The sequence below is a fragment of the Hypanus sabinus genome, chromosome 17 (assembly GCF_030144855.1).
Source record: "Hypanus sabinus isolate sHypSab1 chromosome 17, sHypSab1.hap1, whole genome shotgun sequence".
Lineage (NCBI taxonomy): Eukaryota > Metazoa > Chordata > Chondrichthyes > Myliobatiformes > Dasyatidae > Hypanus > Hypanus sabinus.
In genome coordinates this window covers 29,994,344-30,021,399 of record NC_082722.1, presented here as the reverse complement: position 1 = coordinate 30,021,399, position 27,056 = coordinate 29,994,344, and the positions used below count along the sequence as shown (strand labels likewise).

Here is a 27,056-nt window from a genome sequence, read left to right as displayed (position 1 = left end):
ATTTATCAGCAAACTCACTTCTGAAGGGTGAAGAGCACTTTTGAGACCAAAATGCCTGGTGATCCAAAAGAGCAAAGTCACATTTTGGCATTTTTTTTTAAAACAAAAGGTGTGTCATTAATCCAGTTGTTGCAATTGGACATGGCAAAATGTTTTCTTGATTTTTTTTCTCCAAAATTCTTTGTGTCGGTGTCTTCGCCACCGCAAGAACAAAGTTTCCAATTATTAACCACGTTACCACGTCAACAAATCCAGTCACCCACACTTGTTCCTGTAATCTGCTGACAGCTGGCAAACAATCTTGAAAAACTAACGCACTTCAATGAGTCTGCAAGTGAAAGTCAGTGAAAATAGAGAGCTGGAGTGAGTTTTAAATTTGAGTGTACTGGGTAACAGCTTAAGGACTCACCACAACATCTTTGCTTTGAGGGTGTTTAGATTTTTTTGAACAATCACCACCGTTTAGTTGTTGAAGTACTTTGTGTCACTTAAAAGAGGTAACAATAGCTGAGGGTTCTAATTACTGGATGCTTGATGAAGAGGAATATCATCACTCTCTGTACAGAGGCTGTCTGTAAATAGCCTTTATAATGGCATGGATATTCGATCCCATATAATTAGTGGATACAATGCTTCCAAGAGCCTGACTTTAAATATTTGTTAAACTTTCAGACTTACCTATTCACTGTTTTACAAAAGTGGCCCGTCCTTTAATTACACACTGTGGTATTGATGTAGAATAACTGTAATTTTGTGGGTGATTTGAATTCAATAACTCAGTGTGAGATTGAATAGCATTTTGCATACTGAATACAGTAGTTTGAATGTTTCAAATCTGATTTTGTTCCCTTTCTGAAATGAAACTGGATATACTTTGAACACTCAGCAGGTTAGGGAGAAATATTGGAAAGAGAAGTTGCGTTAACGATTCAAACTGAAGACTCCAGACAAATTGATGGGTTGAATAACTGAGAAAATCCTAATGTTTTAATAACTCAATTATCAGTGTGAACTATCTCACACACACAAGAGATTCTACAGATGCTGGAAATATTGAGCAACATACACAAAATGCTGGAGGAACTCAGCAAGTTGAGCAACATCTGTGGAGGGAAATAAGCAGTCTATGTATCAGACCGAGCCTCTTCATCAACACCAGGAACAAAGGGGGCAAAAGCCTGAATAAGAAGGTGGGGATGGGGTGGGGGGAGGGGTAGAGATACAAAAAGGTGAAATGTGAGCCTAGGTGAGGTGGAAAGTAGGTTGTAAGTGCACAGCTAGTATTCCATCTGGGTGAACTCCAACTTGGTGGTATGAGCATCTAGTTCTCTAACTTCCAGTAATTTCTCCCCATCCCCCTCCTGTCTTTTACTATTCTCCATTCTAGTTACCCTCTCACCACCTTCCTTCTCCTTGACTGCACATCACCTCCTTCTCCTCTCCTTCCATGGTCTACTGTCCTCCTCTGTTAGACTCCTCTTTCTTCAGCCTTTATCTATCATCTCTAAGTTTCTCTTACTTCATCCCACTTGCCCACACCCCTTCCTTGGTCTAATGTATCACCTGCCAGCTTGTACTCCTTCCCTTCCCACCACATTCTTGTTCTGGCTTCTGCCCCCTCCCTTTTCACTCCTGATGAATGGTGTCGGTCTGAAATGTCAACTGTTTATTCTCCTCCATAGATGCTGCCTGACTTGCTGAGTTCCTTCAGTGGTTTGTGTGTATTGAATTATTTCATGAGACTTTATTAATGGAACTGTGTTGATCAGTATACAACTTACAATAGCCTCAGCCTGCGTTAATGATATTGCATTATAATGCCCAGAGTGATAAGACACAGATAATCCACTTGAGGTGGATTATCAGCTGCAAATTTATGATTCCTCTCTTTCCCCCATAAGTGTGCTGTGTGAGGCACAGTAGCACAACTGGTACAGTCACTGCTCATGTTGCTGAAGACCAGGGTTCAATCCTGACCCTCTGCTGCTGTCTGTGTGGAGCTTGTACCTTCCCCTGACTACGTGGCTTCCTCCCACATTGCCAAAGATGTGTAGACAAATTGGCCACTTCTAGTGAGTGGTGGAATGTGGGTGGACAAACTAAAGGTATAGTAGATTAAATATAGGATTTGAATATTGGTTGGTGATAAGTTGATTCTTTCTATGATCCCATCCCAATCTTAATTATCTTTTTCCAAAATGATCTCCAAAACTAGGTTAAGAGTTAAAGCCCCAGATACTTATTTGTTGATATTTGCCCATTTTATAAGGGAGATGCTTTTAGAATGACTTCTTAAATGAAAAATGGGGTTGAAAATTGCATGTCAGATGGTGACTTTATATTTAAGCAAGAGCAGATGTGTTTCCTTCTCTACTGTTGTTACCAGTAATGACTGGGGAAGAAATGCACTATTCTTTGGGAATTAGAAAGTACTTGGGCATGCATAATCAAACCTACAGCTTGGTGCCAAATGCAGAATTGAAACATACAGTATGGAAACAGACCCTTCAGACCACTGGTCCGTGCTGACCAAAGTGCTCATCCAGACTCGTGCCATTTGACCCGTAACTGTCTAAACCTTCCCAATCCATGTACCTGTCCAAGTTATCTTTTAAAAGTTATTATTGTACCTGCCTCAACCACTTGCTCTAGCAAAGTTCAAAGTACATTTATAATTAAAGTATGTAACATTATACAACCTTGAGATTTGTCTCCTAACAGGCAGACATGAAACAAAGAAAACCAAAAACAAATCCCTTATATATGAAAAAAAATTGTCTAACACTTAATGTCCAGAGAATAAAAAACCAGATCATGTCTGTAAAAAAATAAAAGAATAAAATAACCCATAAAAAAGCAGCTTACTCAACATGGGTACCACCCTATAGGGACAAAAATTTGCCCCTTGTGTTCCTCTTGAATCCTTCCCCTCTCACCTTTAAGCCTGTGCTGTCTAGTTTTTAAATTTTCAAACTGGGGAGGAAACAGACTGAGTGCATTCACCCTTTCTATGACACTCAAAATTTTTATGCATTTCTATAAGATCACTGTCAAATTCCTACACTCCAGCAAAAGACCTAATCTGTTCAGTCTCTCTCTATAGCAAGTCCTGACAGCATCCTTCTAAATCTGTTTTGTACTCTTTCCAGTTTAATAACTTCTTTCCTATAGCAGAGCAACTTGCACTGAACACAATACCCAAAGTGCATCCAGACAGACATTTTGTACAAACGCATCATAATCTCCTAACTTTTGTACTGAATGCCCTGACTTGTGAAGGCCAGCTACCAAAGCACACCTTCATCATAACTTTTGGCTGTGACTGTACAGTACTCTCAGTGAACCACGTACTTGCACCCAATGTCCTTCTGTTCTGCAACACATTCCAGGATCATGACATTCTTTGTGAAAGTATTTGACTTTACCAAATGCTGCGCCCCATGTTTGTCATCATCATCATTGATGACTCGTCACACCTGTCCAAATTAAATGCAAATTATGTCCCCCCTCACAGTCCTCAGCAGCCCTTTGTCCACTGTGGAGAACTTCAGGTTCCTGGGAACCACCATCTCTCAGGATCTGAAGTGGGAGCAGAACATCAGCTCCATCCTGAAGAAGGCCCAGCAGCGGATGTACTTCCCGCGGCTCTTGAGGAAATATGGTCTGCCTCAGGAATTGCTGCTGCAGTTCTATACTGCAGTCATTGAGTCTGTCCTGTGCACCTCTATCACTGTGTGGTTTGGAGCCGCCACCAAGCAGGATAGAACCAGACTACAGCGCACAGTGAGGACTGCCGAGCGCATCGTTGGAGCCTCCCTGCCCTCTATTGTGGACCTGTACTCTTTCAGGTTGAAGAAGAGGGCGGGGAACATCATAAAGGACTCCTCCCATCCTGCGTACGGACTGTTTGAACTGCTTCCGTCTGGTAGGCACTTCAGATCCCTCCAGACTAAGACTAATAGACACTGGAGAAGTTTTTTCCCTACTGCGGTCACTTTGCTGAACAGTTAACTGCTGGTTAACTGTCGGCTAACTATTACTTGGATTGCACTACTTGTATGTATAATCTATATTTTCATTTATATTTATCATTATTATTGTTATGAGCAGAGAGCCAACATCTGCCGGAAGTAAATTCCTTGTATGTGCACAGGTACTTGGCGATTAAAGTCTGATTCTGATTCTGAAATTGCCATTCCTCAGCACATTTACTCAGCTGATCAAGATAACTTTGATTTTGATAACTTCTTTCATTGCCCACTATAATCACCTATTTTAGCATCATCTGCAAGCTTGCTATCCTGATGAAGGGTCTCTGCCTGGAATGTCAACTGTTTACTCTTTTCCATAGATGCTGCCTGGCCTGCTGTTCCTCCAGCATTCTGTGTGTGTTGCTGTGGATTTCCAGCATCTTTGTGAACTTGCTATCTGTGTCTTTTATATTCTCATCTAAATTGCTGATATAGGTGGCAAACAGTGGGCCCTCAGTTTGAGAAGCAACCTTCTACCATCACCCTCTGCTTTCTACAGTCAAGTCAGTTGTCTGTCCAGTTGGTCATCACTCTCTGGATTCCACGTGATCTAATCTTCCAGAACAGCCTACCAGGTGGAACCGTATCAAAGGCCTTACTGAAGCCATATAATCCACATCTGCCCCCGCCCTTGTCAACTTTCTTTGTCACCTCATCAAAAAAGCTCTTAAGTTTGTAAGATCTGCACACAAACTCATGCTGTTTACCCTTAAATACTGCAAATACTAAAATTCTGTGATGAAACAAAAAAATGCTAGAAATACTCAGCAGGTAGGACGACATTTGTGTAGGTCAGACTGGAACTTTGTCAAAAAGTGGCCACTTTAGTTGGTACACCCGTACATCTCATTAGTGCAAATATATAATCAGCCAATCATTTGGCAGCAACTCAATACATTACAGCATGCAGACATGGTCAAGACGTTCAGTTGTTGTTCAGACGGGGAAGAAAAGTGATCTAAGTGACTTTGACCATGGAATTAATGTTGGTACTAGACAGGGTGGTTTGAGTATCTCAGAAGTTGCTGATATCCTGGGATTTTGTGAGCGGCAGTCCTGCGGTTGAAAATGCCTTGTTATTGAGAAAGGTCAGGGGAGAATGGCCAGACTAACAGGAAGGTGAGAGTAACTCAAGATAACCATGTGTAACAATAGTGGTGTGCAGAAGAGCATCTCTGAATGTACAACATGTCAAACTTTGAAAAGGTGGGCTACAGTAGCAGAAGATTGTTAACATACACTCAGTTGCCTCTTTATCAGGCACAGGAGGTATTTAATAAAGTAGCCCGAGTGTAAAACATTATTTTTGCATTTCCACAGTTGTTCCTAAGACCTGCTGAGAATAGTTGCAGAGTTTTTTTTGCATCTCCTGCCAGTTGTCAGAAATTAACAACAAATCTGGGGAAGAGGATATAAATCAGCAAGGGATGATCACATTTTTTTATTTGATCTATTAAAAGGAATGGTCAGTAGTTATTTACAAGAAGGGAACAAGAATTCTTTCTCTGTTTTGACTGAGTTTTCTTGTTAAATAATTGTTTGTGCCGTTCTAAAATATTTTTCTTAGTTGGTTCTGGTGGCTCTTAACAAATGCTGCTTCTTGTATACCGACAGTGCATACTTACAAGTTCATCAGGTGGAACTGGACAATTTAACAGCCCAGCTCAAAGATATGAAAAGGAATTCCAGACTGGTAAGGATCATTGCACAAGTTATATCTGAAGTTCGCTTGAAGGTTGATAGTTGCTGTAGTGAATGACTAGAGAAAAACCTTGCCAAATCATTAATCTCATTGCAACAAGAGTTCTTGCTCTATGTTGATTGAGTTTTCCTGGTAACTAATTGTATAGAAAGATGCAGGATCCCAGCTTCATTAGTTAAACTCAACTCACTGGCATTCTTGCTATTGTATGTTTCACGCTGGGTCCCGACAGAATTTAGAAAGAATTTCTTCAGTTATTTTGTTTACTTGTTAACTTTGGCACATGGAATGGAGATTGTCTCATCATGTTTACTGATTTCTGGTTATGTTCTCAGTCACTATTTCGCATGTCTTAGCAAAGGTCAGCTTTATTTGCCCAAGATATTTACATGTATTAGGAATTTGCTCTGGTGTGTTGGTCTGGGTGTGCCATGCAACACAAAACTACATTTAATAATTTTACGATAAAGAATGATATATAAATTTATAAAGATCATAAAATTAGAGGAAGGATATAGAATAAGTAAATAAATACCAGCGTGTATTTATAAAGGAAATAACATTGGATTAGTAAGTATGCAGATGATACAAAGATGGGTGGCGTTGTGGAAAATGAAGTAGGTTCTCAAAGCTTGCAGAGAGATTTAGGTCAGTTAGAAGAGTGGGCTGAAAGATGGTGGATGGAGTTTAATGCTGATAAGTGTGAGGTGCTACATTTTGGTAGGAATAATCAAAATAGGACATACATGGTAAATGGTAGGGCATTGAAGAATGCAATAGAACAGAGTGATCTAGGAATAATAGTGCATAGTTCCCTGAAGGTGGAATCTCATGTGGATAGGGTGGTGAAGAAAGCTTTTGGTTGCTGGCCTTTATAAATCAGAGCATTGAGTATATGAGTTGGGATGTAATGTTAAAATTATAACGGGCATTGGTGAGGCCAAATTTGGAGTACTGTGTACAGTTCTGGTCACCAAATTATAGGAAAGATATCAACAAAATAGAGAGTACAGAGGAGATTTACTAGAATGTTACCTGGGTTTCAGCACCTAAGTTACAGAGAAAGGTTGAACAAGTTAGGTCTTTATTCTTTAGAGTGTAGAAGGTTGAGGGAGGACTTGATAGAAGTATTTAAAATTATGAGAGGGATAGATAGAGTTGACGTTGATAGGTTTTTTCCATTGAGAGTAGGGGAGATTCAAACAGGACGTGAGTTGAGAGTTAAGGGGCAAAAGTTTAAGGGTAACATGAGGGGGAATTTCTTAACTCAGAGAATGTTAGCTGTGTGGAACGAGCTTCCGGTAGAAGTGGTGGAGGCAGGTTCGATATTGTCATTTAAAGTAAAATTGGATAGGTATATGGACAGAAAAGGAATGGAGGGTTATGGGCTGAGTGCAGGTTGGTGGGACTAGGTGAGAGTAAGCGTTCGGCACTGACTAGAAGGGCTGAGATGTCCTGTTTCCATGCTGTAATTGTTATATGGTTATTATAAAAAGTGATTTAAAGTGTCTACATTGCAGTGACAGGTGTAATAGAGAGGGTGGGGTAGCTAACTAGAACGATTGATCAGATTAACAATTAATTCTTGGCATTTTGCAACATGTAAGTATTTGTATCAGTTAAATTTTTACTTTTAAGGCAACGTCAATTGGTTGTTTAAAAAATAATGAAGTTGAAATTTGCCTGATGAATTTATATTCGCGTGAATAGAGAAAAGAAGTTCTTTTGTGGAAGCCTGAATAACCTTATTTGCATTTTAGGCTGCTTTACAGTAGTCATTTGCAGAGTGCACTTTTAACTCTTGTTTTTTTAATTGTTTCAGGGATTCCTATATGATCTTGACAAGGTAAGAACCTGAAATATTACACGGTAATATTAAATTGATTGTTGGCATCTCAACTGGTTATGTTGCAGCCTCAGACACGGGAGGCTTGCAGTTTGTCATGTGACTGATTAGTCCAGTCTGAGATCTGGAAGATTTTCAGCTGTGTTTGTAAGTTCAAAAGTCTGCAAGTACGTCAGCCTGGATTGTTTGACAGTTGCCTGCTTCTTTTCCCCTCTATGAGCCAGTTCCTTTGCATGCTGCTGGAGCCAGTGCTGCAATGTACCTTGCTACTTACCAGGCCAGACAAAAGATCAGGGTCAATTCCAAATGTCTTTACTTGCACATCTTTTTATCACTAAGCTGAAATCATCCTGTCCTTTTCAAAAGTACCCATTTAAATGGAATGAAGGGATTCAATGTTGAGTTAAGTAAAAGCTGCCATTAATTTGATGAAGGAATGTTAACGTGATTGGCTGCTAACTGGTCTGGTTTTCAGAATCAGAATCATGCTTTTGTAAATAGTACTGAGGTGACTTGATTGAGGTGTATAAGATGATAAGAGGCATTGATAGAGTGGACAGCTAGTGCCTTTATCCCTGGTGCGGTGAGAGGATATGTGTTTAAGGTGAGTGAAGGAAAGTACAGGGAGATGTCAGAGTTAGCTTTTTTTTAAAACAGAGTGAGTGACTGGTGTCCAAAATGGGTGGTGGTTGAGGCTTATCCATTAGGGACAGTTAAAAGTCTCTTAGATCAGTACATGGATAAAATAAACATAGAAGTCTATGTGGGAGGTTTTGTTTCAGTTCTGATTGAAGACCATTGATCTGAAATATTCTCGTTCTTTAGAAGCTGACTGACTTGCCAGGTACTTTTACTTTCAGGTCATTTTAGTAGGGGTGATGCACTATTCTGAATGCATAGTGCCCTGCTCATTCATTTTCACCACATAGTTTCAGACTAAATCTATTTAGACAACGTTCATACTTTCCATTTGGTTCCTACACTTAGACAACGTTTTGAAAAGCTGCTTATATCTGGGTGCTTCTCAGATTTTGAGTTTTGAATTGGATAAATTTTGTGTAAAGGTGGATGTTAATAAAATATTGAACTTGCTGTTACATAAAACCATTGCAAATTTGCTAATTGTGCTTCAGTAAAAAGACTTGCCAGTTATATTTAATTTTGTCTCTTTCTTTAATCCTCCTCCTACCTGGCAGCAAATCAAGTCTATTGAAAGGTTTATTCGCCGATTGGAGTTTCACGTCAGTAAGGTAAGAAAGTACAGTACGTAATCACATCTTGTATTTCCTTCATAATACATGTTTTACACCAGGGTGAAACCAACAGCTGAGAGTTTTTCTTTGAGTAAAAAGCTGCAAGGTAGAAGATTGTGTCTGGAGAACTTTTTAATAATTTACTGTGTCTACTTGTGAACTCATTATGGATGTCAATCTGTTTGTGTTTTCTTGAAGACAGACAGTGAAGAGCCACATTTTGTGCTGGTCTCGAAATGTATGAGCTTTGTCTAGTGTTCTTGTGGAAGTTTTCATCAATGGCCCATGAAGGCATTGACTGGTTTAGAACTTAGATGGTTGCCTAAGGGCTGCTTGCCACGTGTCTTTTCCAAGTGAGGTTACAGATGGTGCAATGGCTATCGAAACTTGTTGTAACAATACTCCACTGATCTTTAAACCATGCATGTCTATCAAAAGTGAGCAAAGCTGCCCCCACCCCCACCCTCCGAGCCTACTGTTAATATTTATGTTATCTGTTACATCCCCATTTTGCAATACATCCTAACATCCAGAAATTGGTAACTGCATGTCTATAGTTTAATCATTTGGTGGTTGAAATGATGCAGTGTTTAGTAGCGTTATGCTATCTCTTGAATCTAACTCTGAAGATGAAGATTGATTGTACTGTCTACATGATTACATTGTCGTACACAACACTGTGCCAGTGAGGGCAGGGTTAGCTGCTGCATTGTGAGGTAATGCAAACCAAATATAAAGAGTTTGCTGCAGTGAGGGAACAGAGTCCATAAAGGCAGATAACAGGAGGTGCAACATGCTGCTGGATTATCTGTTTGGGGCACATCTGGAGAAGCCATTGGTTTAAATAGGAGTTTTGTTGTCAATGTGTGAATATTGCTTGTCGCATGAATGAAGATTATTGTTGGAAGGGTCATTATTTTTCCCTGAGGAGTTTAGACTGTACTTCCCTCTTTGGGATTAAAATGTCTCCATTCATCATTGGCTGCAGCCAGGAATGTCAAAATCCCAATGAACATGATTGAGTCTGTTGTGTAATCTTAACATGTTCACTCTATGCTAACTGTCCAGACTCTGCAGACAGTGAGCTGCCTCTTTTTATTTGTCTTTGGGTATAGAAAATGTGATGTTGAACGTTTACATTTCGTGCAGTTTAATTATATTCAACTGTAGCTGCTCTAATAGGCACCCACAAGTGAGATCAAGTAAGTTTGTTACAGCATTAGCCTCATAAAAGGCTGTTGACCAAGGATAGGAGGCATGTGGGAGGGAGAATATTGAACCCTGCACTTGAACCATTGCCATTCACTAGTTATGTGCAATTGACCCTTGTAATGGATAGCTGCATATTTAATTGTTTACAGCTGGAGTTTTCAAGGACTATTTAACATGTGCCAAGCATATTCCATTTTGTGAACATTTTCAACCAATGATAGATTTGAGTACTGTACAGTTACTGAAAGCTAGGTATAAAGTTTTCTTGACGACCCCACACTCTTTGCTCTACTGCACTACTTTTTGTACAAAGTCTTTGCTCCTCTACTGTGTTTTTATTTTGATAAGCATTGTGGCTGGCATCTCCAAAAATTAGTACCCACAGTGAAATGGGACTTGAGTGACTTTGTTGCGAGTGTGAATTCTTTTCTATTCAATTGACTTCCAGAGGAGCTCCCATGAGTGTCTGCATACGTGATTTTGGATGGTTGCTAATAAGTTGAATGTAGACAGATTCGTCACCAACCTGGTTGACCTGGACTTTGTGGTTAGCAGCAACCCATTGTGTTTCCCATTATATCAAGAAAATCTACCCACAAAGACACTGGGGTGTCAGATGTGAATTTCACCTTTTCCTACATCAGATGTTTGACGTCATGAAGCTGGTTGAGAAAACCATTGAAACCATTCTCAATCAACAAGAAAGCAGAAAAAAAGCAATTTGTAACTTGTTTTTTAAACCCTTTGGAGAACCCAAAATGAAGTTCAGAGTATGCTCATGAGATATTGGAAGATACTGAAATATTCTACAGTTCAAGAGTAGAATTATTTTTATAAACAACAAAGTTGTCTGATAAAATGACATCCACATGCATTAAATTACAGTTAATAAAGTGAATTTTTTCAACCAGTGACAGTATGACATCAAGATGTTGAGTTGTTGATTGTTGCCTGGTTTCAGCACCTTTGACTACAGACCGTTGTATATTTAACCTCAGAGAGATCCATCCAGCAGTAACTGCTGGGCAGGATTATTCAGTGCGCAGCCCTGCCTATTAACCTCACACACAGGTTTGAGAGCAGCCTGGGTCGTGGAGGTAACTAAGCCAGCTGGTGGTTTCTGTTGTCGGAGGTGGAGAAGCAACAGCCACCAAGCGTGCCTCTGCAGCTGCTGCTCTTTATCTCGATCTGTATCCTGTTCTTGAACCTCAGCAACAACCTACTCAACCTTTTGTCCAATAGTCATTTGTGGCAGGTGATCTGAACTTTGCCCTGTTGGGGAAAATATTATTTGCTGATGCTCTTTCAGTCAGTCATTCAGTTTTGGAGACAGCCTGGAAAGTTGTGTTATAGATTTCATAAGACATAGGAGCAGAATTAGGCCATTGAGTCTGCTCTGTCATTCTGTCATGCTGATTTATTAACCCTCTCAACCCCTTTCTCCTTTTTCCCCATAACCTCTGATGCCCTTACTAATCAAAAACCTTTAAATATACCTGACAACTTGGCCCCTGCAGCCATTTGGCTCTCTGGCCAAAGAAATTTCTCTTCAACTTAGTTTTAAAGTGATATCTTTGTATTCTGAAGCTGTGCCTTTTCTGGTCCTAGACTTTCCCACTATCGGAAACATTCTCTCCATATCCATTCTGTCTGTTGGTTTCAGTGAGATCCCCCTCCCCCTTGTTCTTCCAAATTCCAGCAAGTACAGGCCCAGAAGCATCCAACGCTCCTCATACATTAATCCTTTCATACCTGGGATCATTCTCATGAATCCCCTCTGGACTCTCTCCAATGCCAGTGCATCCTTCTCTGATAAGGAGCCCAAAACTATTCCACATGTTGCTTGACCAATGGCTTGTAAAATCTCTGCATTACATCCTTGCTTTTATATTCTAGTCCTCTCAAAATGAATGCTAGCTAGCGTACCTTACCGAGTTGTGTGTAGGGGAGGTGGTGGAGGAGTTTTAAGGTGATGGGGTAATCATATTGAAGACTTGCTATTTTGTGGGAGATGTAGTGGGTGGAGCCCCAGAGTAGTGGGTCTCAGCAATAGGAATTGTGGGGTTCCTAGTTAGGGGAACCTGATTAAAATGCAAATTTTCTAAAATTATCCCACAATGGAACAGATTACAGGAATTGACTTCATTTGATGTGTTTCTGAAATGCAAACTGTGTTAGAATTGCAAGTCGTCTTTGTAATTTGAAGCGTCTGCATATTTTCCACAGTGGCCCAATTTAATTTAAAATCGTTGTAATTAATCAAAAGGAAAACGCTGTATCTTACACGTAATGCTAGGAAAAATAAATGTTTTTTTTTCCAACTTTCCATGCCTCTCATTATTATTATTTTCCCTTCAAGTTCACTGTTTTTGTAAATTAATAAACTGCTTGAGAAATAAAGAGACAAATTCTTTGACCCTTTATCACTGAAGCCTCTGTTTTTGGTATCTATTTTTGAAGTACTGATATTGATGAGGTTCTTTATACTGGTGTTGGCATATAAGTTGTTTAATGCATGCTCTGAAATGTTTCTGTAATGACTAGATGTCCTTTAAAGCAGACGTGTGCACATACTTATGTCCTTTTTGCAATCACCATTAATGGATATCTTTTTGAGCTGATAACTTGGCAAGTGGAAAGGTTACACAAACATGCAGTGAAGCTACTGAGATGGTTTACATGGTGCCTGTTTTTGTGGTGTACCCTGCTTCTGATGCTGAATTTGTGTTTGGTTAAACTGTATCATGTGTAAATTAACAGAAGCAATTGCTGTTTTTTGTTCTACAACAATGTTTTCAACAACAATGTTTTCAGCTCTTGGAGGATGTGGTTAGAGAAGGTATCTGGTTCCAGTCTTACCATTGCCTGCTGTATTGATGTGTCTGATCAAACCAGAGTCGGATTTATTATCCCTAGTTCTGACTGCCTCATTTTCACTACTGATGTCCAGTCCTGATGTACTTCTATCCCCCATCAAGAAGGTATTAAAGTGCTTCATTTCTTTCTCAATAGAAGTTCTGGCCCTGACCACCTCATTTTCACCATGGATGCCTGGTCCCTATATGCTTCTATCCCCCATCAGGAAGGCGTTAAAGTTCTCCACTTCTTTCTCAATAAAAGTACAACTTCATTCTATCCCCCTTGATTCAGTCACTTTCCACTAACACTCCTCATCCTCTCGATCTCCTCACTTATTTTCAATTCTGTAGCCCTGACCATCTAACTGTCACCATGGATGTCCAGTCTCTAGACTCTTCTTCTCCCCACAAACCCCCATCCAGAAGGCCTTAAAACTCTCCACTTCTTTCTCAATAAAAGAACCAACCAGATCCTCTCCACCATGCCCCCCCTCCATCTGGCAGAACTGGTCCTCACACTCAACAGTTTTTCCTTCAGCTCCTCCCAGTTCCTCAACTCCAGGGGGAGCTATGGGCACCTGCCGGGGCCCCAGCTATGCTTGCCCTTTCATTGGCTATGTAGAATAGTCCATGCTGTAGGCCTTCCCTGGTAATGCTCCCCAACTCTTCCTCCGCTAGATTGATTACTGCGTTGGTGCTGCTTCATGTACCCAGGCTGAGCTCACCAATTTCATCAACTTTGCTTCTAACTTCCACTCTGTCCTTAAGTTCATTTGGTCCATTTTTGACAACTCCCTTCCCTTTCACAATCTCTCTGTCTCCATCTTTGGAGACAGTCGGTCGAACGACATCTTTGATAAACTTACTGATTTCAATGGCTATTTTGACTATACCTTTTCCCTCCTGTAAAAATGCTATTCCCTTTTCTCAGTTCCATCTCTGCCACATCTATTCCGAAGATGTTGCTTTCCTTTCCAGTACATCTAAGATGCCCTCCTCCTTGATGTAGCCTTTTGTACATTAGTGAGACCCGTTTTAATTGGGGGAATGCTTTGGTGAGCACCTCTGCTCCATCTGCCAAAAGCAGAATGTCTCAGTGGCCAAACATTTTAATTCTGATTCCCAATCCCATTAAAACATGTCAGTCTATGACCTCCTTTAGTACCAAGATGAAGTCACCCTCAGGGTGGAGAAGCAACACCTTACATTTCGTCTAGGCAGCCTCCAATCTGATGGCATGAATATAGATTTCAACTTCTGGTTAAAAAAAATATTTCTGTCCTCCTCCCCTTTTCTTCTCTCCCCCACTGTGGCCCCTTACCTCTTTGTACCTGCCTATCACCTCCCTCTGGGTCCCCTCCTGCACCCCTTTCTCCTATGGTCTTAATCAGATTCCTTCCTTCTCCAGCCCTTTACCATTCCTACCCACTTGGCTTCACCTATCACCTTCTGGCTCGCCTCCTTCCCCTCCTCTCGCCTTTTTATTCTTGAGTTTAGAATGAATTTAGAATGCCTTTACCTATTCAATCTTTTTTTTTATAAAATAGGGTTTTTCTTTGCATCATTTCGTTGCAGGCTTGTGTAAACTATCCATGGTTACTTACCAAGCTATCATCCTCAAGTAAATTTGTCAGCAGATTTGGTATGCTATCCAAAGATTCTAGCAAATTTCTATAGATGTACTATAGAAACTGGTTGCTTCACCGTCTGGTATGGAAGGGCTACTATATAGGATCAGACAGCCTCTCTCAATTTTTTTTCCCCGAAGGAACCCTTGAAATAATTTTCAGGTCTCAGAGAACCTCTGAGACCTGTGTTTAAAAAAATATATAAATATTGTTTCTGCAGCTCACTTAGCGTGATCAGTAAGTTGTAGATATAATAATCCAAAAATAATTGTCAATGTTCTTTTGAGTAGAGAATGAAGTTTTAGCCAAACTTTCTTGAAAAGAAGCAGATAGTTAAGCTTAGCTTACCTCTCTTGAAATTAATTTCTTTCTTTCCTTTTCATAATTTTTAAAAAACTCTTAAGGCAAACATAATAAATTTATGTTTTCAGTAAGACTGGAGACTTTCTGATAGCCTTCCTCAACTCTCAACCCCAAGCAGCAGTGGAAACATTTCAAGATTACCTTTTGCCACATGATTTTTCCAGAGTCAGTTTCCTTTTAAGTCCAAGAATCTTGTCACTTGAAGTCAAAACATTTTCTCCAGGCCTTCCAGAGACATGTTCAACTGGCTGATATGATGAAAAATGTCTGCTAAGTAGGCTAGTTTCTACAGCCATTCTTCATCTTCAAAGTACTAAGCAAAGTCTGGCTTTCTATTTTCTTGAAAGTACTCCTGTAATTCATCTTTTCGTTCAGACACCCTGTTGAGAACTCTTCCTTTGCTAAGCCAACGGATTTCTGTATGTACTGGGAGACTGAGTGTGCCCTTTGTCCAGGTTTTCACAGAGTTTTTTAAAATATTCTCAAGTGACCTGGTCTTTGTTTTATAAAGTTAACCATTTTTGTAGCATCATCCAGAACTTTTTTTTTCATTTCATCTCCAAGAGTTTTTGACATCAGCACCTCCCTGTGAGGAAAGCCCACTGTCCTCCCCTCTATGCAATACAGTGCTCACCAGTTGTCAGCCTACCGTCCTCCCCTCCGTGTAATACAGCGCTCATCAATTATCAATGGCCTCCCTTATCTCACATCAAAAACTGAAAATGGAGTCAAACAAATAAATACGGTCCTACTGCACACTGCCATACTGGGCTGAGAGACATGTAGCAGGGCTGCTCGGTCACTGCCAACCACTGTGTGGGCTAGCATAAAACGAAGTTCAAAAAACACTGCTTTTTTAAAATCGCAATCGCTCATTGAACCCTGAGTGAGCTCGCGTGGAACCCTGGGATCAGTTAAAGCTGCAGAGGGCTGTAAACTCAGCCAGTTCCATCATTGGCACTGGCCTTCCCACCATCAAGGACACCTTCAAAAGGCTATGCCCCAAAATGGCAGCATCCATCATCAAGGACCCTCACAACCCAGGACAAGTCCTCTTCTCATTACCACTGTTAGAGAGGATATATAAGAACCTGAAGATACGCACTCATCATTTTAGGAACAGCTTCTTCCCCTCCACTATCCAATTTCTGAACATTCGATGTACCCATGAACACTACCTCACTAAGGGCCCAAAACTTTGACTGTACTTTTTTTCCATAGATGCTGCCTGGCCTGCTGAATTCCTCCAGCATTTTGTGTGTGTTGCTCACTAATTTTCCTAATTTTGCACTATGCATTTAATTCTTTTTAATGTGCTTCTAATTGCAATTTATAGCATATTTTATGTGTCGTTCCATATTGCTGCAGCAGCACAATAAATTTCATTAGATATGTCAGAGATAATAAACACCATTCCGATTCTGAATCAACTGAGTATATTAGGCCACTGAATTTTGGTTACTTGCGCGAGTATGTGAAAGGAGTACAGCTTTAAACATACAATGCTTATCCAGTGGATGAAGTCAGTTCAAGAATTTCTCCCCCGTGAATGTCTATGTATTGTGTTGTTGTTAGACTGAGCAGAGAGGCTGCTTCCCACTACAGTGACTAATGGCTAATCTTGCAGTACTGATAATGACTTTCACCAGGGGAAGAAAAGCAAGGCACTGATTACACATAAACTGCTGTGATTATTATCTCAGGGACATGAGCTCATCTCTGCTCCAGATGCAGTTGGTGTCATATGTGGCTTTGAGGCTTATCTAAAACTTTTAAAGAGGATTCAAGGAGCATATAAGAGTGGTGTGCTTTGAACATAGGGCCTGATGCATCATCGCAACTTGCTGTGTTAGTTGGGGAAGGGTCTGTTCAGTCATTTTAGAAGGATTGTGTCCACCAGTCTAATTACTTTAAGTAAAACAGCTCTGAAGTTAACATGACACTGTGAAATAATGGTGTTTCTGTACACGTCACTGTTCAATGCTGGCCACTGGCTGAAACAAAAGGATTTTAGCTCACAGAGCACTGATACTGATTTGCATACGTGCATTAATGTTTTCCTGTCTTTCTATTGCTCGTTTCTTTTACTGGCCTCTTTTTGGCACTGCAGTTTTAAATGCTGTCAGTTGGGCTCCTTTGGGAATGTGTGGCTCACAGCCTTTCAGATTGAGCTGGGTAGGAGCAGAGATAGAAATATTTACACGTTGGAACATAGAAACCAGCCATTTAAGTCTGTGTTTGTTTTTATCTCTCGCACAACCAGAGATTTCCAAGCCAGGTTTTTTTTTTAAACATGAAGTATGAAAATAGACGACCTTTTAACTCAAAAAGAAAGATGTTTAAAATTAAATCCTACAAGGAAAAAATGTTTTGTTGGGAACTTGGATATTTGAAGTTAATTGTGGGTGAAAGTAGGTTCACAGCATGTTGGTAAAGAAAAGCATCTCATCCTCTGCTGAGCTCTGTGTGTTGTTCTTAACTCGGGTCTAACTAGAGCATCACTTTGCATTAACTATTTTTGTTACCCAGATCAACAATTTGTATACTTTTGAGCAATAATTTTGTAACCCAAAGTTTGGGAACAACAGAAGACTGAAGAGTAGTTGATTTATGAAGATCTCTCCTTTTTAAAATGCAGAGAATTTAGTGAAAATTTGTCTCTTTGTGGATAGCAGTCATTGTTGGGTGAGGAACAATTTCTTTCTACTTATTGCATAAAATCCCTGATGTAACTGAACATCACCGCCTCTAGGATACTCATTGCAAAAGTACACTGTGGCCACTTTATGAGTTCCACCTATCCACCTTGTTATTGCAAATATCTAATCAGCCAATCATGTGACAGCAAACTTAATGTATTAAAGCATGCAGACATGGTCAAGAGATTCAGCTGCTGTCCAGATCAAATGTCAGAATTGGGAAGAAATGTGATATAAGAGACCTTAACTATAACCATGGAATGAATGTTGGTGCCAGATGGGGTAGTTTGAGTATCGAAGGAACTGCTGATTTCCAGGGGTCTCTAAAACAGGGGTTCCCAACCTTTTTTATGCCTTGGTCCCTTACCATTAACCGAGGGATCCGTCGACCTCAGGTTGGGAACCGCTGCTCTAGAGTTTACAGAAATTAGTTTACGAGTGGGGAGAACATTCAGTGAGTGGCAGTTCTTTTGGCAGAATTGCCTTGTTAATGAAAGAGGTCAGAGGAGAATGGCCAGACTGGGTCAAGCTGACAGGAAGGTGACAGTAACTGGAATAACTGGGCATTACAACAGTGGTGAGCAGAACAGCATCTCCAAACGCACAGCATGTTAAACCTCGGAGTGGATGGGCTACAGCAGCAGAAGACACGACCGTACACTCAGTGGCCACTTTATTAGATGGAGGGTGTACCTAATGAAGTGGCCACTGCATGAATGTCTTAGGGACCTCGTGCATCCTAGGCGGAAGCAGTTTCATCCTGCTGACATTGACCTTTGCCATTGTGTCGCACAGTCTAGGGAAGAGTGAGGTCAGTGGATTTTTAAAAATGTTTAATAGGATTTTTTCTCCCTTCCTCTGTATAAGAATTAAAAATTCCAAGCTCTCTAATTCTATCTTGCTATCTGTGTGTGTGGTTCTGTCGCTAGTCTGTAGTTGAATCAGGATTTGGTGTTTTTTTTTAATCACTGATGCTTGAAATTTGATGCATTATTGCAGCAGTACTGTAGAATACATGAAATATTGCACTGCACAGCAGAACTAACGGTGGAATAGATAAAAGTAGTATAAGTTATAATAAAAAAAGTATATAAAAATAAATAATTAATGTGAGCTGAAAGTAAATGAGTGTGTTAGTGTTCACGAGCTGTTCAGAAATCTGATGGCACGGGGAAGCAGCTGTATCTGAAATGTTGAATGTATGCCTTCAGACTCCTGTAGCTCCTCTGTGACGGTAGCAATGAGCAGAGGGCATGTTCTCGGTGATGAAGGTCCTTAATGACCTTTGTTGAAATGCAGACATTGCCATCGCAGTTGGTGCAGTTAAGTAATTAAATTGTCAAGTGTTATCACTAATTTGAACAAATATAATCAGTTTTTGCTCAGTGAGACTTTGCAACCTGAAATGACATAAATGATAATCTAATGTCTCTGGGCTGCTCGTTCAGGGGCAAATATTCCAAGGGTGAGAGGGAACTCTGGTGTTTCCTTTAAACAATGCTGTTTGGTTTTATACATTCTCCAGAATAAGCAGGCAAAAACATGGTTTAATGTTTCATCCACAAAGTGGCCCCTTAGACTTAATATTGCTATGTGTTGCCAGTGCTCAAAATAGGTACAAGAATTAGAAAGACTGAGTGAGGAGAGGATCACTAACAGGTCCATTCCAATGAACGGTGTCCACTTTGGCAAAGAAATTAAATCAGAATCAGGTTTATTATCACTGACAGATGTCGTGAAATTTGTTGTTTTGCAGCAGCAGTGCAGTGGAATACATAAGATTAGAAATTGCTATCTGGGAGAAGTAGACTGGGAAGGAAGGAGAGCATTGCAGGATAATTGTCAATCGAGTGTTTCAGCTGTGAATCTTCTGAAGCAGTATTGAGGCTTCGTCATTTAGAGTGGCTCAAAAATTATATAAGTCTACACTTCACAAATTCTGCTTAATATAGTCTGATCTTATTGTTTGCTTTTAACTTGCAGATTGATGAACTATATGAATCTTATTGCATCCAGCGAAGATTACGGGATGGTGCCAACAACATGGTCCGGGCCTATTCTACATCGCAAACCAGCAGAGAAGCAAAGGAGAGCTTGGCTGAAGCTAACAAGGGCTACAAAGAGTACACTGAGGTAAATCCAGCAGCAGGAAGATTGGAATCAGGAAATAATGAACTTCCATTCCAAGTTCTTTATGCGTAAAGATCATTTGTCAAAAGTTTCGTTGACACATTTAGTAAAACACAGAATATATTTACCTTAGAGATTTGGAAGATTCCAGCTGCATCCTTGCATTTGTTTGAAGTGCAAAAACTACAACGATCAAACATACCAGACTAGTCTTTAATAATTGTAAAATGAAAATTGTCCAACTTAATCCAAGTTTATTTTTTCCTGAATTTAAGGTGGCCTGTCATCCCCATTCTTGATGTCATCTGACTGTCCTTTGTGCCACTTCAGTATTTATTTCAAACCATTCTTCATTGCCCATCTCCTCTCCAATCAAGATCAGGAAATGTTTCAGTTTGTCTTTTCCAGTATTTGAGTAATATTATTAACAATTAAAACTAAATAAGTATGGTCTGAATAATTTTTTGTAGAACTTTGTAGGCATTTGTGTGTGAAAATAAATAAATAAATAAATAAATAGATAGATAGATAAATAGAAATCTGCATTTTCCAAGTGCTTTTGTAGTTTCAGAATAGTGAAGTCTAGTCACTGTGGTAATGTCAGAAACATAGCATACAGCAAGGTTATTTAAAGACTAATATAAATATTTAGGTGCTAGTTTAGGCCAGCTCATTGGAAGAGTTCTGCTGCTGCGTTTCAAGATGGTGTCCTGTGTCACCAACCCGTCTGGTAGTCTGAATTTAACCTATTGCCAGAAGGGCTCTGACTCTAATAATAGAATAATACTGTCACAATATCAGCTGGAGTATGCCTGCACATCTCTGAAATGGGAGTTGTCTCTGAGTTAGAAATTTGTGGGGCGAGGAATCCTGTCACTGAGCTAGGGTTGGTACCATTGTATAGTGTGCTTGCCCTATAGCACAGTATTAATACTCGTGGTGAGGTCAGGCAGGAACATCTTGAGTCTACTTTTCTAAATTCAACAGCTGGTTTTGTTTACCAGTGTAAACAGTCACCCACTCACTGTTGACTTCTCCCTTGGGAGGATGGGTAGGTTGAGAAGCCCAGCTTCCACTCTGTTTTTAGCAGCACCTTCCCACTGAGAACTTACAGCAAGAAACTTTATTCTGTCTTTGTATATATGTTTAACTGATGTGACCAGACTGCTAAATGACTAACCAACTGTGTTGACTGAACCTCAGCAAGCATCAGAGCAGCTGGAATGGCCCTTGCTTCTACATCAGTTAACCATTAGAGTACAGTCACTGTTCTATCTTCAAAATAAAACTGTTCAACTTTGTTCTGAAGTGTAAAAAGCTCTTATCTTTCACTCAGAGTATGTGTACAATGGAGAGTGAGTTGGAGAACCAGTTAGGAGAATTCCATGTCAAAATGAAAGGTGAGTAACATCCTGACAAAAATTTGATTCGTTTATTTGAGGATTAAAAAAGTTCTTGAGATTTTGGTCATCTTCAGATGTGTGTCTTTTTTGATAACTCTTTGTCTTGTGTGTTCTGGTCCTCAGCAAGAACATGCTATTTTATTGTTCATCTGTGTAGTACTTAGAGGCTGTGTCACATGTGTTACTGCGATGGTTCAGATGAGACAGCTCCTAGAGCAAATATTTCTAAATTCATGTAATTTACATCATGGGAGTCTTTGCTTGCACAGATAGTACTTACTCTGGCTTGCTTCTAAGGCACATCCGAATCAGGTTTTATTATCACCAGCCTTGTTATGTGGCAGCAATACATAATAAAAACTGTAAATTGCAGTAAGTATATATGTTTTAAAAAGTTCAGTTAAATAAGTAGTTCAAAAAGAGGAAAAAAAGTGGTGAGGTAGTGTTGTTCAAGGGTTCAATGTCCATTCAGAAATCTGATGGCAGAGGGGAAGAAGCTGTCCCTGAAGCATTGAGTGTGTGGCTTCAGGTTTTGTACCTAATGGCATCAAGTGATTTATAATTACAATGCTGAACACAGGATTATAAACTAATACCCTTTCTTTGTAATAGAGCAGTTTTGTGCAGTGAGATTGAATAATACTTCTGTTACAAGTGTTCAGGAGGTCTCTGTCTCCTCTCCAATTGGGTGCATGGTGTCCTCAGTTTGACTTTACTGAACAATATCAGTTTTGACTGGATTGAGATTATGACATTGAATGAAAGCTTTGTCTTTGTTCAAAATGCAGCAGTGGAAGGAAAGGATCTGTGGTTTACTCTGCTCGCAGGAGCAGTGCTGACAGCCACCATCGCAGAAGCACTTAATCATCCAAACCTTGCTAATTGAACACTGATTGCTGACCCTTGCCAAAGTGTGTTGAAGCAATAAATAATTTCCTGTTTATTTTCTCACCTTTACATCTTGCTTGCTGTGCAAAAGTGCAGTCAATATGTTTCAAATCTGGTCAGTTTTATTCAAGTTGATTTGGGCTAATTTAGGTTTTCTAGCCTATTTGTGTATATGATTTTCAATGCCCAAAAGGCACTTATTATAAACCAATTTCAACTGGGTTTTGGCTATTTTTAAAGTATGCTTCCTTGGATAGGTGGATTGTTTCCTTTGAAATCATTTGGAGGGTGACCAGGCCATGGAGAGGTAGGAGTGTACATCAGGCAATGGCTTGTGGCAGAAGTGTTTTGCTATAGGCTCATTTGTGTACAGTAACTGCAAATTGCACTGTCACAGCAGCGCTTTAAAATGGTGCTTCAAAAAATGCTCCTTAAAGCCCGCCCTTCCTTAAAGAGGAGATGGACTGTGGAAGTATCAGGCACCAACAAACATTCCGGAAAGTCTGTCAGAGTCAGCAGATGTTAAAGAAATACACTTTTGAGGATTGCTTTTGCCAGATTGGAGACCCGTGTAGAGCAGAGGTATGCTTTCTACTGAGGGAGCTAGAGGCCCTGTAGATGAACCTGCTTAAGAAAGTGGCTGTCAACACCTGAGTCCAGATACCAGGACCTGAATGCAATGCCTCAATGTTGCAAGCAATTGACATCCTAATTTCATGAAAAATGGCTTTGCTGCTGTAAGAACAGTAATTGTGCTTGAGACCAAGTTGTCTTTTTAGAGGGTTTCTTGTTCCAGGTGGTAGCTACCCAGTGTTACAATTCCTACTGATAGACAAAGCAGAGGAAGTGGTGACCTCACCCAGACGTTTTGTAAAATGTGAAGATAGAATCAACACCACCAGAGGTTGCCAGGCACTGGAAAAAAACTGCATTCTAATCTGGAGTTGTGATTGGAAAGCATGTCAGTAACTAAGGATTACCACCAGATGTATAACACAGTCTATTTTAGTGCCTTTTGGCTGATGAAAGCAGAATGTATGTGAAGTACAAAGAATCCTGCATCAGAAGAGTGAGCAACTTTGCTCTGTATATCGAGAACTTTCCTGTTTACGAAGTATGAGAGTGTAAAGGGTAACTTTTCAGTCAAAGTGCAGTTGTGTTAAAGTAAGATTAATTTCAAACTAACTGGATGGAGAATTCCTATTTCACATGTGTATCAAAAGTGATTGTGGTTGGGTAACCCTGTCGCATTGGGTGGTGAGGGTGGATGAGATGGGGGGGAAGTAAATATGGCAGTCGATGCTAAGTCCGGGTTCAGTGCAGAAGATCAGCACACCAAGTGCTGGAAGAGCTCAACAGGTCAGGCAGTATCTGTGGAGGAGAATAAACAGTCAAAGTTTTGGGCTGAGTCCCTTCATCAGGACTCAATGTAGTGGATGTCATAGCTAGGTTTGATGTTGTGTGGTAAATGTGAAAATGCTTAGTTTATTCTGCTACCAGCTCTGTTGACTCCTCAATCATGTGTAAGTTCTTTGTTCTAGACTGGTTTCCTCCAACTGTTTATCAGAAGGACCAAAGCCTTGTGCCTAGCTGCTGGCTATGCTTCTTTCTGACAACTGTGTTATCACATGCAGTTTGAAACTTCAACTCCACATTTTGTGCCTGAGCAGCAGAAACCCAGAACTAGTGAACCCTAAAGGGTCACCTTTGTTGTATTCTGAGGTTACGGAAAACTCTTCCATTTCCTATCTCTTGCCAACTCCTATTTACCCAGTGCTTGGCTCCTCAATAAGCATGGTCTAATTTTAGAGTTGAAATCTGCCTGTGGTCTTGCCCTTCCCAAATTCTTTAACTCTTTGAAGACTAAAGTTCAAGTAGGAAAAGTTTAGAAGGATATAGGCCACATAGGACTAGAATTTTGGCAGGGTCAGTTGGGCCAAAGGATATATTTCTATGCTGTGCGGCTCCATGACTAAAACGCTGTGCAGTGTAGTTGTCCCAGTCTTCTGAGCATCCCAGATTTTAATTACTGCCAACAGTGACTGTGTCTCCAGCTATCAGGATCCAAGGCTCTGGAGTTCTTTTGTAAAACCTCCTCATCCCCATTTCTCACTATTTGTACACAATGTTCCCTAAAACTAATCTCAGTCCAAACCCATGGTTATCTGTCCAGAAATCTTATTTGGCTCAGGACAATATTTGTTTGATGTGGAATGGATGATGCCATGTTTGGGGACAACGTTTGATCCAGCAGGCAAGTCACGTGGTAATGGATATGAATGAATGGGAAAATCAACATTGGGACATTTAACCCAACCAGTGAGTTACAGAGGCTGGATTCAAATCGTCTGGCAAGTCATATTAGTTTAGCTTTGATTCATTATACCAGTGATTATGGCAGATTTGATGGAGCCTGTAGAGAAAAAAGTTAGGGAACTTTTTCTTGGTATCTTACCCATGCATCCAGTGCTAGTTCCTGAGTAACTATGGAGTGGCTGTACACCAAGAGCCAAGATTTTCAGAATGAGAGAAAAGGTATCAGTAAGACAGAAAGAGCACAGAGAAAATTTACAAACATGTTGCAGCAGCTTGAAGACAGGGAAAGCTTGACTAGGTTAGGACTTTATTCCCTGAACTATCGGAGGTTATGAGAGGTATAGATAGGGTCAGTGCAAGCTGTTTCCCCCCCTACGGAGGGTTGGTTGAGACTAAAACTAGAGGTCATGATTAAGGGTGAAAGGTGAAATGTTTAAGGTGAACGTGGAGGAACTTCACTCAGAGTGTGGAATGAGCTGCCAGTGGAATTGGTGGTACATGGATGGGAGAGGTATGGAAGGCTCTTTTCCAGATGAAGGTCAATGAGACTAGGGAGAGTAATAGTTCAGAACAGACTACACGACCAAAGGTCCTGTTCCTGTGCTTTGGTGCTCTGTGACTCTATACATTATTATATAATTTCAGATTTAATGGCATTTACTCAGTGTTAGGGCACTTTGTGCTTTTAACAGCAGTGTCAATAAAATACAGTTACCTGATGGTATTCACATTGATCTATCAATATTCTTCTACCTGAGTAATGACACAGTTTTGACTATGAAATACATCAGGGATGTATAATCTTGAGATCAATTAACTGAATGGTTACACAGGGAATTAGTGATGTCCTGAACAACAGATTTTAAACTTCGCCTGCTTATTTTGCAATGAGTCATATTGTTCAACTAACCAATACTCAGTCAATTCTTATGAAGTATTTCTGAATCTTGGCTCTTAACAGTAGCTGCTTCCCATTAAATGGACAGTTGGAAAGAACTCTGACCATAACTAAAGTGTCCCAAAGTGCCTCACAGCATTGACATGAAACCAAAACATTGGTAGCTGGTCTCATAAGGGAGAGATTAGAACTGGTGACTATAATCTCATTTAAGAAATGATTTAATGAGCACCGTGAAGTAGGAAAATGAGTTAGGAAAGGAAATCGGAAGCTTTTGACCTTGCCAGTCAGAACCACGGCCAGCAAAGTGGGCAGTTGAATTTGGAGATAAATAAAATGCCAGAGTTAGAGAACTATCTGCTGGTTCTAGGTCTGTTCATTAAATGATCTACGATTAAGGATGTTACAATCAAGCTGTTGTCCATGAGACATTTTAGTAGAATTAGGCCAAATGACCCGTCCACCAATCATGGCTGATTTATTTTCCCTTAAAACTCTATTCTCCTGCATTTTCCAGTAACCAGTACTGGATGCCCTTATTAATCACGAGCCTATCAACCTCTGCTGTAAATATACCCAATGGCTTTGTCTGTGGCGATGAATTCCACAGATTCACCTCTCTACGGTTAAAGAAATTCTCTTCTCATCTCAGTTCTAAAGAGAAATTCCTCTCCTCTGAGCCTGTACCCTCTGGTCCTGGACTCTCCCACTATGTTCACTTTATCTAGTCCTTCCAATATTTGATGGGTATCTAATTGAAACCTAATCATAATTCTAAACTCCAGTGAGTATTGGCTCAAAGCCATCAAATGCTTATGCATTAACAGTTTAATTCACAGATCATTCTTTTAAGCATCCTCTGGACCCTCTCCAAGGTCAATTGATCTTTTCTTAGATATGGAGCCCAAAACTGTTCATAATACTCCAAACATGGTCTGACCGATGCCTTAGAAAGCCTCATCATTACGTCCTTGCCTTCTATTGGAAATGAATGCTAACATTGCACTTGCCTTTCTTACTGCTGTCTTGCCCTGAATATTAACTTTTAGAGAATCCTGCATTAGGACTCCCAAGTCCCATTGCACCTCTTGATTTCTGAATTGACTCCCAATTTAGAAAATAGTCTATGCCTTTATTTCTTGTACCAATATGCCTGACCATATACTTCCCTACATTATATTCCACCTTCCACTTCTCCTAATCTGTCAACTCCCTGCTTCCTCAGCATTACCTGACCACACCAATCTTTATTGTCAGACACAAATTTGGCCAGAAAGCCATCAGTTCCACTACTCAGGTCATTAAGTAGCAGGCCCAAAACCAACAATGTGTAGCGGTGTGCTACAGGCAGCGCTGAAATAATGACATGGAGTTGGTAAACTGCAGTTAAAAAAAGATTTTATTCGAACTTCGCGGCCTTGCTTTAAAGCCTCCCTGATCCCGCCCTCCCCGGGCGCAAATGCTGTAGGGGGCACGTATTCACAGTCCTGTCCCGCGCGCAGATGCTGTAGGGGGCACGTATTCACAGTCCTGTCCCGCGCGCAGATGCTGTAGGGGGCACGTATTCACAGTCCCGCGCGGGCTTTTCCCTCTGTTGGTGAAGCAGACCTGGTGCCTTTTGGGACTGGCCTTTATGCCGGTGCGCTGGCTATTTGTGAGCCGGTTCGAGTGCGCTAGGAAGTGGGTCGCCACAAATGGGTGTTAAGTGCCTCCTGAAACACAATGTTCAGGTAACTCTTCCCCCTCCCCTGTGCATTGTAATGTTTGAATCTCAGATTGCTAAATACTAATTGCTATATATTAGCAAACTAATAAGTCCAATGAATAGG

General features: G+C 40.4%; 1 protein-coding gene across 4 annotated transcripts in view; it reads left to right on the top strand.

The window, feature by feature from the left end:
- The window catches only part of ripor1 (RHO family interacting cell polarization regulator 1), a 282,610-nt gene that overhangs the window by 193,384 nt on the left and 62,170 nt on the right, over positions 1-27,056 (top strand). For all 4 annotated transcript variants that reach the window (XM_059992774.1, XM_059992773.1, XM_059992776.1 and 1 more), the window contains exons 4-8: positions 5,646-5,724; positions 7,556-7,579; positions 8,776-8,829; positions 19,576-19,725; positions 21,059-21,122. In XM_059992774.1, coding sequence (XP_059848757.1) covers positions 5,646-5,724; positions 7,556-7,579; positions 8,776-8,829; positions 19,576-19,725; positions 21,059-21,122 — 371 coding nt within the window. The remainder of the gene's footprint in view (positions 1-5,645; positions 5,725-7,555; positions 7,580-8,775; positions 8,830-19,575; positions 19,726-21,058; positions 21,123-27,056) is intronic.